This window comes from Cyclopterus lumpus, chromosome 12, assembly GCF_009769545.1.
Source record: "Cyclopterus lumpus isolate fCycLum1 chromosome 12, fCycLum1.pri, whole genome shotgun sequence".
NCBI lineage: Eukaryota > Metazoa > Chordata > Actinopteri > Perciformes > Cyclopteridae > Cyclopterus > Cyclopterus lumpus.
In genome coordinates this window covers 20,447,526-20,459,460 of record NC_046977.1, presented here as the reverse complement: position 1 = coordinate 20,459,460, position 11,935 = coordinate 20,447,526, and the positions used below count along the sequence as shown (strand labels likewise).

The 11,935-nt window shown below is 41.3% G+C and overlaps 1 protein-coding gene across 1 annotated transcript; it reads left to right on the top strand.

Annotated features, from left to right (window-relative positions):
- The first annotated feature begins 345 nt into the window (after positions 1 to 345).
- LOC117740766 (nestin-like) lies at positions 346 to 11,494 on the top strand. Its single transcript, XM_034547316.1, has 7 exons — positions 346 to 446; positions 3,138 to 3,279; positions 3,690 to 4,116; positions 6,978 to 7,220; positions 7,400 to 7,611; positions 9,109 to 9,370; positions 10,790 to 11,494. The coding sequence occupies exons 2-7, from the start codon at positions 3,146 to 3,148 to the stop codon at positions 11,492 to 11,494; spliced, it is 1,983 nt and encodes a 660-aa protein (XP_034403207.1). The 5' UTR covers positions 346 to 446; positions 3,138 to 3,145.
- The last annotated feature ends 441 nt before the right edge of the window (positions 11,495 to 11,935 follow it).

The following is an 11,935-nucleotide window of genomic DNA, read 5'->3' as shown; positions in this document are numbered from 1 at the left end:
ACTGCTTCGGTCGGGGATGGGCTCAGAAAGGTTGTGGAACCTGTTGTGGTACCTGTTGAATAAAGATTGATTTTACTTCTGAGTTTTCATCCAATTCAAGTGGCTTCTCTGCATTTCCAGGCTGCTCATGTTTGCCTATGCCTCACCCTGACACTAAAATTAGCGCTGCAGTTCTGGATCTTTTAACGTATGATGTAAAAATAGCAAAGAGGGAAGTCACCACACAGCAGATACACAGGGCAGACTGTTTCTGCAGTTCACTTTAATCAGCTTACACTCAAACTGAGGACAGATAGACAGAGAGACAGACAGACAGAGAGACAGACAGACAGACAGACAGACAGACAGACAGACAGACAGACATAGAGATAGACAGGCCGGTCACAGCAGGGGATGTAAACAGACAGATAGACATTGAGAGAGACAGACAGACAGAAAGACATCAGGTAAGTCAGGATCGGTTTTCTGATTTCTCTGAATTTATTGAACATATATATATATATATATATATATATATATATATATATATATATATATATATCAGATTTCTTTGGATGTATTGAACTTATATATCACATATATATAGCATATATTATTTTTTTATTTATATGTACACTTCAACAGAGTGTTGGGGTTGGGAGAAGTCATTTTTCATTTTCAAAGGTTTGTTTGCAATCTTTAAGCTAAGCTAGGGCTAGGCTAAACTTTGTGGAGGAACTGCCCTATAATGTGCAAGCTGAGGGTCATGTGACCGACAAGAAGACTACACGTTTGAAAATAAAAAGTGAGCTTACTAAACCTCTGTAGTCTGCTCCACAACGCGGCCCGAGGCTACATTAGCTGCTGCTAACATGACACATCTGAATCTCCGACCCAACCGTCGATAGTCGAGTTGCATTGTGGGTAATGAAGGCGCCATGTTTTGACAAGGAAGAACAATGTTTGGGATTAAAAATACATCTTTAGTTCTGTCATATACAACTATTTAATGCTGAAATCCTAACCCTGTGGAACATTTGTATGAAATGAAAGTCAACCCTCCGAGTGACTATGCTACGAGTCTTTCTGTTAAACTAAGCTAAACACAGAACACTGAAATCTAGACATTAATCCCACTGTTTTTACTTTCCAATATTTCAGAATATAAGCTTCTTGGTTGACTTTTCCACATTCAGATAAGAAGATGGATATTAATTTGATCTCTGTACATCCAATACAGAGGTTGTTGTCCAGGGCACGTTTGGCCTAGCTTAGCACAGTTTAGGGGAAGCTGCTAACCATCCAACCATGTATGTGTATCCCAGGAGCGGAGACTACTTGAATTCATAGTGTAAGAAACCCTTCAGATGTTGAAGTCACCGTTATTTAAGTCTCAGCAGTTTTCATCGGGATGTCTTCAACGTTATCACGTGCGGGGGCCTGAGGCATGAGCTCATTTCCTAACTTTGAGTCGCAGTTATTTGGATTAGTCCGCCTCATTATCAACACAGACACTGCTTAGTCCCAGAGTCCATTTTACAGACAGGCAGGGATTTAAGACTGACATCGATTTTACCACATTTTATCACTTGATATCATGTTGATTTCCATTGGTTTCACTACATTTGAAACTTTAGATGGATAATCCATCGAAGTCAGTGTTTCATTATCTTTGCACGGTGATACATTTGAGAGCAGGAAGTGATTTGTTGGTGTGTTCAAAGGCATCCTTACATGCAAGGTTTAAGTCAAGCAACAAACAACCAAATACACATCATTTTCACAAAAGCCACGTTTGCTTTTTTTTCTGACTAAATATTGACACAATCAGTTGTATGTTTAAATAAAATTGATATAGAACATTTAATGAAATGTAGATGTCCCATCAGAAATGAATTGAGCTGACAGAAATGTGAAAGTAGTAATGGACAGAAGTTAAGTTTAAAGCATAACAAAACTAAAATGAACCAAATGTGAAGAGGTTACAGTGTTGACGGTATGTCAAAGACATCTTCATCAGTTCAGACCAAGCCGCTGGCTTTTGTGCTGGCTGAATGCCAGTTTCAACAGTTTAGTTGAATTTAGCAAATCCTGCTATTAGTTAGTAGTTGGCTTCTTTTTTTCTTTTTCTTTATAAAAAAAACAAACATTTATTTTGATTTTACAAATTAACAAGACAGGACTTTAAGGATACAATACAGAAGGGAAGGAGAAAGAAAAGGGTAAAGAACAACAAAAAACAGAAAAAAATAATAGAAAAACCACAGCAAATAACACATTCGCACATCACCAGTCTGACATAAGTACATCTTGGTTATATCATCAAGTCAGCATCGGTACCAGTGTTTTTAATCTGGCAGGGCAAAGTCCAACCCGGAGGGGTCCACCATGTCTAAGACCGGTTTCCACATCTTGACAAATCCCTTGACATTGCCATGGAGGGCGTGGGTCATCTTGGCTTCTTTTAAAAACATATATAAGTATAACTGATCACTGTGCATTTACAAGGTATAGAGCCAGTAGTAGAGGTGACATGCTGCCCCCTTTTGGTTTAGGGCATTTTCCCAGATCTCACACATTGCACCTTTAAAGATGTAGAAACAGCATCTCGGCGCTGTGGTGTTTTCTTGCTCTTATGGCTCCTTGGAGTACGTTGCTGACCTGTGTTTAATTATAGAGTGACGCCCGTTGTGTTGTGTCAGTCTTTTGACCAGTCGGTCCTCAACAGGACACTAACTGCACTGAGAACTGGACCAAAACTGGATTAATACATTCATCTATCTGTCTTGTTTTGTCCGTATGCATGAATTCCAAAGCTTATGAATTCTGCATATATATATAGTTAATGTTTAAAATGGGTTTGTAGCGAGAGCCGTATAATATGCATTATTGATTATTGATTACTATTAAAAATGATTGACAGATTAATCATTAATGAAAACAATTGTTAGTGGCAACCCTACTGTGATGCATCTAAAGTCTCAATGAGTGGATGCTTGTACTGTCGTAAAATGACCCGTCAGATATCAGATGTCTGATTCTCCCACAGCCCTTGAAGCAGCCGCAGAGGGAAGTGACACTGCAGAAATGCAACATAGCACCACGAGTGACACGTCGGTTGCTGTTTCTGATGTGTGTTGCTTGTGTGTGTCTCATAGGGAACAGGATGTTGTCAAAAAAGGAGCCGAAGAGGTCCTTCAACAACGGGCCGCTGAGAGACCAGTGGGAGCAGAAAGCTCAGAGCGTGGCCGACCAGTGCAAACAGGAGGCCGAATGGAAGAAGAAGAGCTCCATCAAACTGTGAGCTTTTTACTGGCGTTTTATTGGACAGCTTTGACAGCAAAGGAAAGCTTAGCATCGTATATAATTAATCTTACCAGACAGGAAAGGTACTGAAAGGGGAAACAAGTTTCAAGTGCAACACATTCAGTCGGGTTCCTATTGGTGCAGGCGACCCCTCCCTCACATTTCCCCCTCAACCCGTGTCCCACGCTCTCATTGGCCGTCTCTCCTACAGGGCCAGATATCTGTCATGCTCGATATCTGGAATGCGTCCGTGATGCACCGGTGAGCCGCTTGGCTTCTGAACACATGAACGTATTTTGCATACTGGCAGCAGCACTTGAGAGTGCAACACGTGTCTGTACTTGCCAAAAATATCTCATTAAGACAATATATCAGTTGATTTATTTTTGCTTTTGAATGTGCAGATCTTTCTCAAAGTGGAATTATCACTGGTCACTCGTTTCCAATGGAGACTTCAAGAAGCTCACCAGCGATGCGGATGAAGCAGAAAAAAACAAGCAGAAAATCAAATTCAAAGTGGTCCCCCCTCCTCCCAAAGCTAAACGGGAGCCTGCTGCTCCTCCACCTCCTCCCAAGAAAGCAGCTTCGCCTAAACTTCACAGGCAAAAACGTAAAGTTGAAGTGGATGTGTTTGGGCTGTGCTGGAAAGACTCCTGGATGAGCCTGAAGCCTCCAAAGTATCTTTACCTGAAGGCCAAAGAGACAAAAAACAAAATCCCAGGGTTCACAACCATCGAGCTGACGAACCACCGGGAGTACAAACCAAAGGAGTATGGGTCAGAGCCCGGAGGGGCGTTTCCTGCTGATGAATGGAGTGACTCCTGGAAACAGGTACTAGGACTGACACAATGAGTGACTTCCTATTTACAGACTCTAAAATACAGACCATCACGGTCATAGTATGGGCTAAGTCATGACTGGTGCTGAGAACTTATTTTTCTCTGTATTTTCCACATTTGGTGCAGATTTTAAGCCACAAGAGTGCAGGGATTCTATTTTAATTTCGCTTTTTCTGTACCACCTCAATTGAGTTTCCAATCTTACTGTAAGGTGAAGTTGGTGCAAATCGTCACTAGAGTCGTCACTTGCACAACACGGGACATCCTGCACAAAGCCACCATCTTTAAATAGCGGACGCAATTTCTTTTTCACTTGACCCAGAAAGGATCCAACAAGAAAATGGACTGTTTGAGTCACAATAATGATTATGTCACAGCAGTTTCATGGGATGTCTCTATGACGATTAGTTAAGAATCGCGCCTACATTGGGGGGCACTCAGCAGAGGAAAAGGTCCCTGTACAAGGAGTCCAGGTGGGTAAGGAGTACCAAGGTCGGAGCGAATAAACTAGTCTGTGTGGTTTGGTCAGAAGTTGGCAGTATAGGCTGTTCTTTATGAAAATCTGTGATCCGCCACTAACCAGAGTTGAATAAGAAGTACAGGTTGTGGCCTTGGCCGATCAACGAGAGAGTAATGGAGAGAGCTCTTCATGAATTACTTTTAGTTTGTAAGGCAAGTTGTAGTTCTTTCATGTCAGCTAATATTGTCCATGTTCCATGCTGTCCGGAGACAATATAGACAATATACGTATAGATATTTATGCGTATATATACATAAGTATATATACATACATATATATATATACATATGTAAATCTATACGAATATATGTATATATACATGTATATATGTATATAAACACATATATATGTGTATATATGTATATACACATATATATGTATATATACACGTCTATATATATATAGGTATATATATATAGGTATATATATACCTATATATATAGGTATATTCAATTCAATTCAGTTTATTTTGTATAGCCCAATATCACAAATTACAAATTAGCCTCAGAGGGCTGAATGAATGTAACTCCAATCCATGAAATAGAGGAGGTAGAGAGGAGGGGGGGCGGGGCATCAGCAGGGCCAATGGGAGGCCGGCTCACCAGGCATCAGACACCTCCAGGTCCAATGGACCCTATGAGACGTGAAGTCACAAAGACTCCGGGGAGGAAGCAGAGTTAATAAGGTGCAATGGAGAGATGTAAATTCATCCATAAGGAGAGAGAGAAGATGAGATAGGTGCTCAGTGTATCCTAAAACATCCCCCAGCAGCCTATAAGCCTATAGCAGCATATCAAGGGGCTGGACCAGGACAAACCTGATTCAGCCCTAACTATAAGCACTATCAAAGAGGAAAGTCTTAAGTCTGTTCTTGAATGAGGTGACTGTGTCTGCCTCCAGGACTGAAAGTGGAAGCTGGTTCCATAAAAGAGGAGCTTGATAACTGAAGGCTCTGGCTCCCATCCTACTTTTTAGGACTCTAGGAACCACAAGTAGCCCCGCATTTAGTGAGCGCAGCTCTCTAGTGGGGCAATATGGTACTACAAGCTCCTTAAGATATGATGGTGCATCACCAATCAAGGCTTTGTAGGTGACGAGAAGAATTTTAAATGTGATTCTTGATTTTACAGGGAGCCAGTGCAGAGCAGCTAATACAGGAGTCATGTGATCTCTTTTCTTAGTTTTTGTGAGTACACGAGCTGCAGCATTCTGGATCAACTGGAGGGATTTAAGAGACTTATTAGAGCAGCCTGATAATAAGGAGTTGCAGTAATCTCAGTTCAGTACAGAGATGAGTCCTTTATCAGCACTAAGGTATAATGAGACCAGTACAGAGATGAGTCCTTTATCAGCACTAAGGTATAATGAGACCAGTACAGAGATGAGTCCTTTATCAGCACTAAGGTCTAACAAGACCAGTACAGAGATGAGTCCTTTATCTGATGCAATTAGGAGGTCATTTGTAATTTTCACCAGTGCTGTCTCTGTGCTGTGGTGTTTTCTAAATCCTGACTGAAACTCCTCAAATAAACTATTCTTATGTAGAAAGTTACACAACTGATTTGCGACTACTTTCTCAAGGATCTTAGAGAGGAAGGGAAGGTTAGAGATTGGTCTGTAGTTAGCCAACACCTCTGGATTAAGAGTGGGCTTTTTCAGGAGAGGTTTAATTACAGCTACTTTGAAGGAATGTGGTACATGGCCTGTTAGCAAAGACACATTAACAATATCCAGCAGAGAGGTGCCAATTAAAGTCAACACGTCTTTAAGAAGCCTCGTTGGGATGGGGTCTAAGAGACAGGTAGACGGTTTAGAAGTAGAAACCGTTGAGGACAATTGGTCTAGGTTAATGGGAGAAAAGCTATCCAAATATACACCAGGGCATACAGCCGTTTCCAAGGCAACGCCACTTGATGACAGATCGGCAGTGGATGAGGTCAAGAGATCATCAATCTTGCCTCTAATAGTTCAAATCTTTTCATTGAAGAAGTTCATGAAGTCATTACTACTGAGGTCTATATATAGGTATATATACATACCAGTTTGCTTCGTCAGAACAAAGGCGTTTTGATATCCCATTTCCCAACTCTTCTTCAAACAACCTCAATTGAGCATAAAACCTTTTGTGTGAAATTGTGGATGTTTTATCAAATGTTGTCATTCCAGACAACATTTATAATGTGATACCTTACGACCACCTGTCAATCAATCATTCCACATCTGTCTCCCGCTGATTCATCCATGAGCTCCCCAGATCATAAGAATAGAGACAACTGTTCAGTAGGTGCAGAATGACCAGTTAACATCTCTTGTCTTATCGTTTTATTGTCCAGGTGAAGAGTCCTGCACAGTCGGAGCGCTCGGAGGAGAAACAACTCCAGTGGGAGATTTTGTGTCAAAGAAAAGTGCTTTGCAAAGTTTGTATAGAAGTGTTTTCTCTTCCTGTGTGGGCCGGTACGTGGAAGTTCATGAACTTTGCCTTCAGACAGCAGAAAAAGGACTGGGATCACATCTGGCCTGATTACCAATACAACCTCAGCAACAAGTTGGACAAAGTAGAACAACTGGAGGAGCAGGTGGGGATCAACATGAAGGGTTCTCTGGGTATCTGTTGCTCTTTTAACTGTGTCGGCCATATTGAGACAGAAACACACACACACACACACACACACACACATGTTAGATGCTACATATTCACTGAGCAACCAGGACACCCATTTAGTTAGTAAATGTGTGTGTTGTGATCGTCCAATAGGAGAAGCCCTCAGACTGGGAGGATTCGTGGAAGACGTCCGGTGCAGACAACGAAAAACCAACCGGCTCTGAAACCACAGTGATGACGAGGATAAACGACGTGATGATGCCCGCGTGGACTGACTCCTGGCTGCTCTCTGCTGCCCCTCTGGAGGAAGAAGAAGAACGTCTCAAGAGCTGGAGCTCCTGCTGGGCCTTCAGGCAGCAGACCAGGTGGGTCCCAATGTACCAAACGATTGTCCTCCACTTTAAGCCGGTTGCTCAAGGGAACTCCAGAAATGCAGCGTGGAATGTTACGTGCTCTTCACACCCTCTGACCCAGACATGTAGGCATGTAACTGTACGTTTCCTGTATACACAGACTTTTATTTTGAAAAGACACTGACACAAGTTCCCTGAGTCTAAACTGACGCCAGAGGGATACTTAGAGCGTCGTAGTGACACTGATGAAGCTGCATTCTTTGACGAGTTGGGAGTGACAACTTGTTGAAATAGCGGGGGAGGTGCCACGATGCTATCGTTGTATTCTTTTACTTAAGTAAAAATAATACAAGTTTAAGTCCTGCATTCCTAATATTACTTTAGTCAAGATGCATTGTGTTGTAAAACAAATGTACTTAAAGTATCAAGCGTACAATTGGCCGTTGTTTAGAGGGACCTATGTCACTTATATTATTATGTTGTTGATTTGTGGTTTTATGAAATCACATAATTCCCAGCATAGCTCCACCCAACCAAGAAAAAGTGCATTTGCAGTAAAATAATATCTATATATATATATATATATATATATATATATATATATATATATATATATATATATATACGTATATATATATATTTATATATAAATATATGTATGGATGTATGTATGTGTATATATATGCATATATGTATATATATATGTATAAACATATATATATACATATACATGTATGCATATATATATATATATATATAGAGAGAGAGAGATAGATTATTTATATATATATATACATATATGTGTGTATATATATACATATATATATACACACATACATATATATACGTATATATATATATATATATGTATATATATACATATATATATGCATATATGTATATATATATGTATGTATATACATGTATATATGTACATATGTATATATGTATATATATGTATAAACATATGTATATATGCATATACTATGCATATATATATGTATATGCATATATATATAGAGAGAGATAGATAGATAGATAATGTATATATATATATGTATACATATACATATATATATACACATACATACATACGTATATATATATACATATATATATGCATATATGTATATATATGTATAAACATATATATATATAGAGAGAGAGAGAGATAGATAAATAGATAGATTATTTATATATATATGCATATATGTATATATATATGTATATATGTATGTATATATATATATATAAATAGAGAGAGAGAGAGAGATAGATAAATAGATAGATTATTTATATATATATGTATATATATATACATATATATATATGTATATATATACATATATATATATACATATATATATGTATATATATACAGTACATATATATATAGAACCCGGCAGCTCCTTCTCGCTCTTGCAGTTCTCAGGTTAGTACACGCTCAATTGTTCCATCCAGCAAATTGATTTTCTCAAATTCAAACCCAAACTCCGACTCCATCCACAGGTGGTGCCACGCTTCGCTGCAGTCGCATCATCGGCACAGCGCCACGCTGACTAAGAGACGTAAAGACACAAACCTCCTCCTCACATCTCAGCTGGACCAGGAGATCACAAGGAGCACAGAGTGGACGGAGGCCTGGAGGACTCCTAAAGGATGGATCGGACCAGAGGAGGACGAGATGAGGAGGGACACAGAGGAGGAGGAGGAAGTAGTGGACTTTGAGGAGGATGTTGAAGTAGATGAGGAGGAGGACAAGGACGAAGGAGTAGACGAGGAGGAGGATGAAGAGGAGGAGGACGAAGGAGTAGACGAGGAGGAGGAGGAGGAGGAGGAGGAGGAGGAGGAGGAGGAGGATGTTTGCAAAAATGAGGACAAAGAAGAAGACAAGGAAGAGAGGGATGTAGAAGTACAAGTGAAGGAGGATGAAGAAATTAACAAGGAGGAGGATGAAGGGGTAGAGCAGGAGGAAGAGGAGGAGGAGGATGAAGTCGACAACAAGGAGAACGAAGAGGATAAAGTACCCAAGGAGGAGGGCGAGGACAAAGATGCGGACAACAACGAGGAAAGTGAGGAAGATGAAGAGGAGGAGGACCAAGAAGAAGACAAGGAAGAGAGGGGTGTAGAAGTACATGTGAAGGAGGATAAGGAAACTAACAAGGAGGAGGATGAAGAGGTAGAGGAAGAGGAGGAGGAGGAGGAAGAGGAGGAGGAGAATGAAGTCGACAACAAGGAGAACGAAGAGGATAAAGTACCTAAGGAGGATCACAAAGATGTGGACAACGACGAAGAAAGTGAGGAAGATGAAGAGGAGGAGGACCAAGAAGAAGACAAGGAAGAGAGGGGTGTAGAAGTACAGGTGAAGGAGGATAAGGAAACTAACAAGGAGGAGGATGAAGGGGTAGAGGAAGAGGAGGAGGAGGAAGAGGAGGAGGAGAATGAAGTCGACAACAAGGAGAACGAAGAGGATAAAGTACCTAAGGAGGATCACAAAGATGTGGACAACGACGAGGAAAGTGAGGAAGATGAAGAGGAGGAGGACAAAGAAGAAGACAACCATATGAAGGAGGAGGAGGAGGAGGAAGAGGAGAATGAGAAAGAAATAAAGGAGAGGAATAACGACAATGAAATGCATAAGGAGGATGATGACGATGATGAGGATGGAGAACAGAAGGAGGCAACGGAGAAACAAGCAAACAAGGAGAACAAAAACATAAACCAAAATGATGGGGAGGGTGAAGATGAAGAGGAGGAGGACAACAAATCAGATGAGGAGGACAAAGAACGAGACAAGGAGGACGAAGCAGAGGAGGAAGACACAGATGCAATAGAAAAAGGCAAAATGGATGAAGTAGATAAGGAGGGGGAGGAAAAAGATGAAGACAAGGAGAAGGAGGAGGAGGAGGAGGAGGAGGAGGAAGAAGAAGAAAATGACAAGATGAATGAAGAGGAAGAGTTAGACAAAGTTGAAGTGAAAGAGGGAGACAAAAAGGAGGAAAAAGAGGGCGAAGAGGTTGACGAAAAGGAGGACAAAGTTGTCAGGGTGGTGAAAAAGGAAGTGGATGAAGAGGAGAATAGTGTAGATACAGAGGAGGAAGAGGAGGAGGATGAAGATGAGGAGGACAAGGAGGATGAAGCAGACAAAGAACATGAGAAAGACTTGGACAATAAAGAAGTGGATGAGGAGGATGAAGAAGTAGACAATAAGGAGGAAAAAGTAGCCATGAAGGTGAACATTTCCGGAGAGGAAGAGGATAGTGTAGATACAGGGGAGGAGGAGGAGGAGGAAGAGGAAGAGGATGATGCAGACAAAGACCAGGAGAAAGAAGTACACATTAAAGAAGTGGATGAGGATGAAAGAGTAGATGAGGAGGAGGTGACGGACAAAGAGGACGCTGAAGCAGAGGACATGTCGTTTAAAAAAGAGGAGGAAGACGTCTGTGAGGACGCAGACAAGAAAGAGGAGGAAGACTACAAGGGAGACAATGTGAAGAAACGCATCAAATGCAAACCCAGTGTACCGCTTCACCTGCAGTTCCATAAACTGAACGCCTCCTTCTCCTCCTGGAAGCAGTCGTGGATGGTGGCGGTAGCCCACAAAGGAGGAGATGAGTATGACGACGAGGAGGAAGAGCAGGAGGGGGAGGAGGTGGAAGAGTGGAAGGCTTGGAGAGAGTCGTGGAGGATCTGTCGCTGGAAGAAGCCGGACGAGGACGAGGTGTTGTGCTTCTCCACCGAGCACCGGAGTCAGAGATGCTCGGGCGTGAAGCACCGAGAAGACGGCAGGCCAAAGAGTGAGTGGTCTCTCAGCTGGAAGATGGCCAAGACTGTAGCTAAGGATGCAGACACAGAAGAAGAGGAAGAGGAAGAGGAAGAAAGCGGAAAATTCTGATTGCTCAAAATGTATTATATGGGAAGTTAGAGTTATTCATATTTTTGGTTATAAATGTGTTCAATTGAGTTCGTAGAATTGTATGCTGACATTGATGTAGATAGCAGACAATGTCGGGGGATCCCTAAATGCAAAGTGGTTGCTTGAACAGTGGCAAGAATGGCTGCTGCCAAACAGGCGGCTGCCTCGGGTTCTGAAAAGTGAAGCCGATGCGGAAGTGCCTTCATCTTGCGTTCTCTCTACTGGCCACCAGAGGGGGGTGGGGAGGGGTCCAGTTGCAAAGAGATAGAACATTGAGAGAATGACTCTACTCTCTTTATGGTCTCAATCTCTAGTTTCAAGTCTTCTTCACTGCAGCATGATGTGATAGCGTACATATGTAAATCAATGTACAAACAGACCATAAAGAAGGGTTTCCTCTGATGAGCATGTTGACACCGC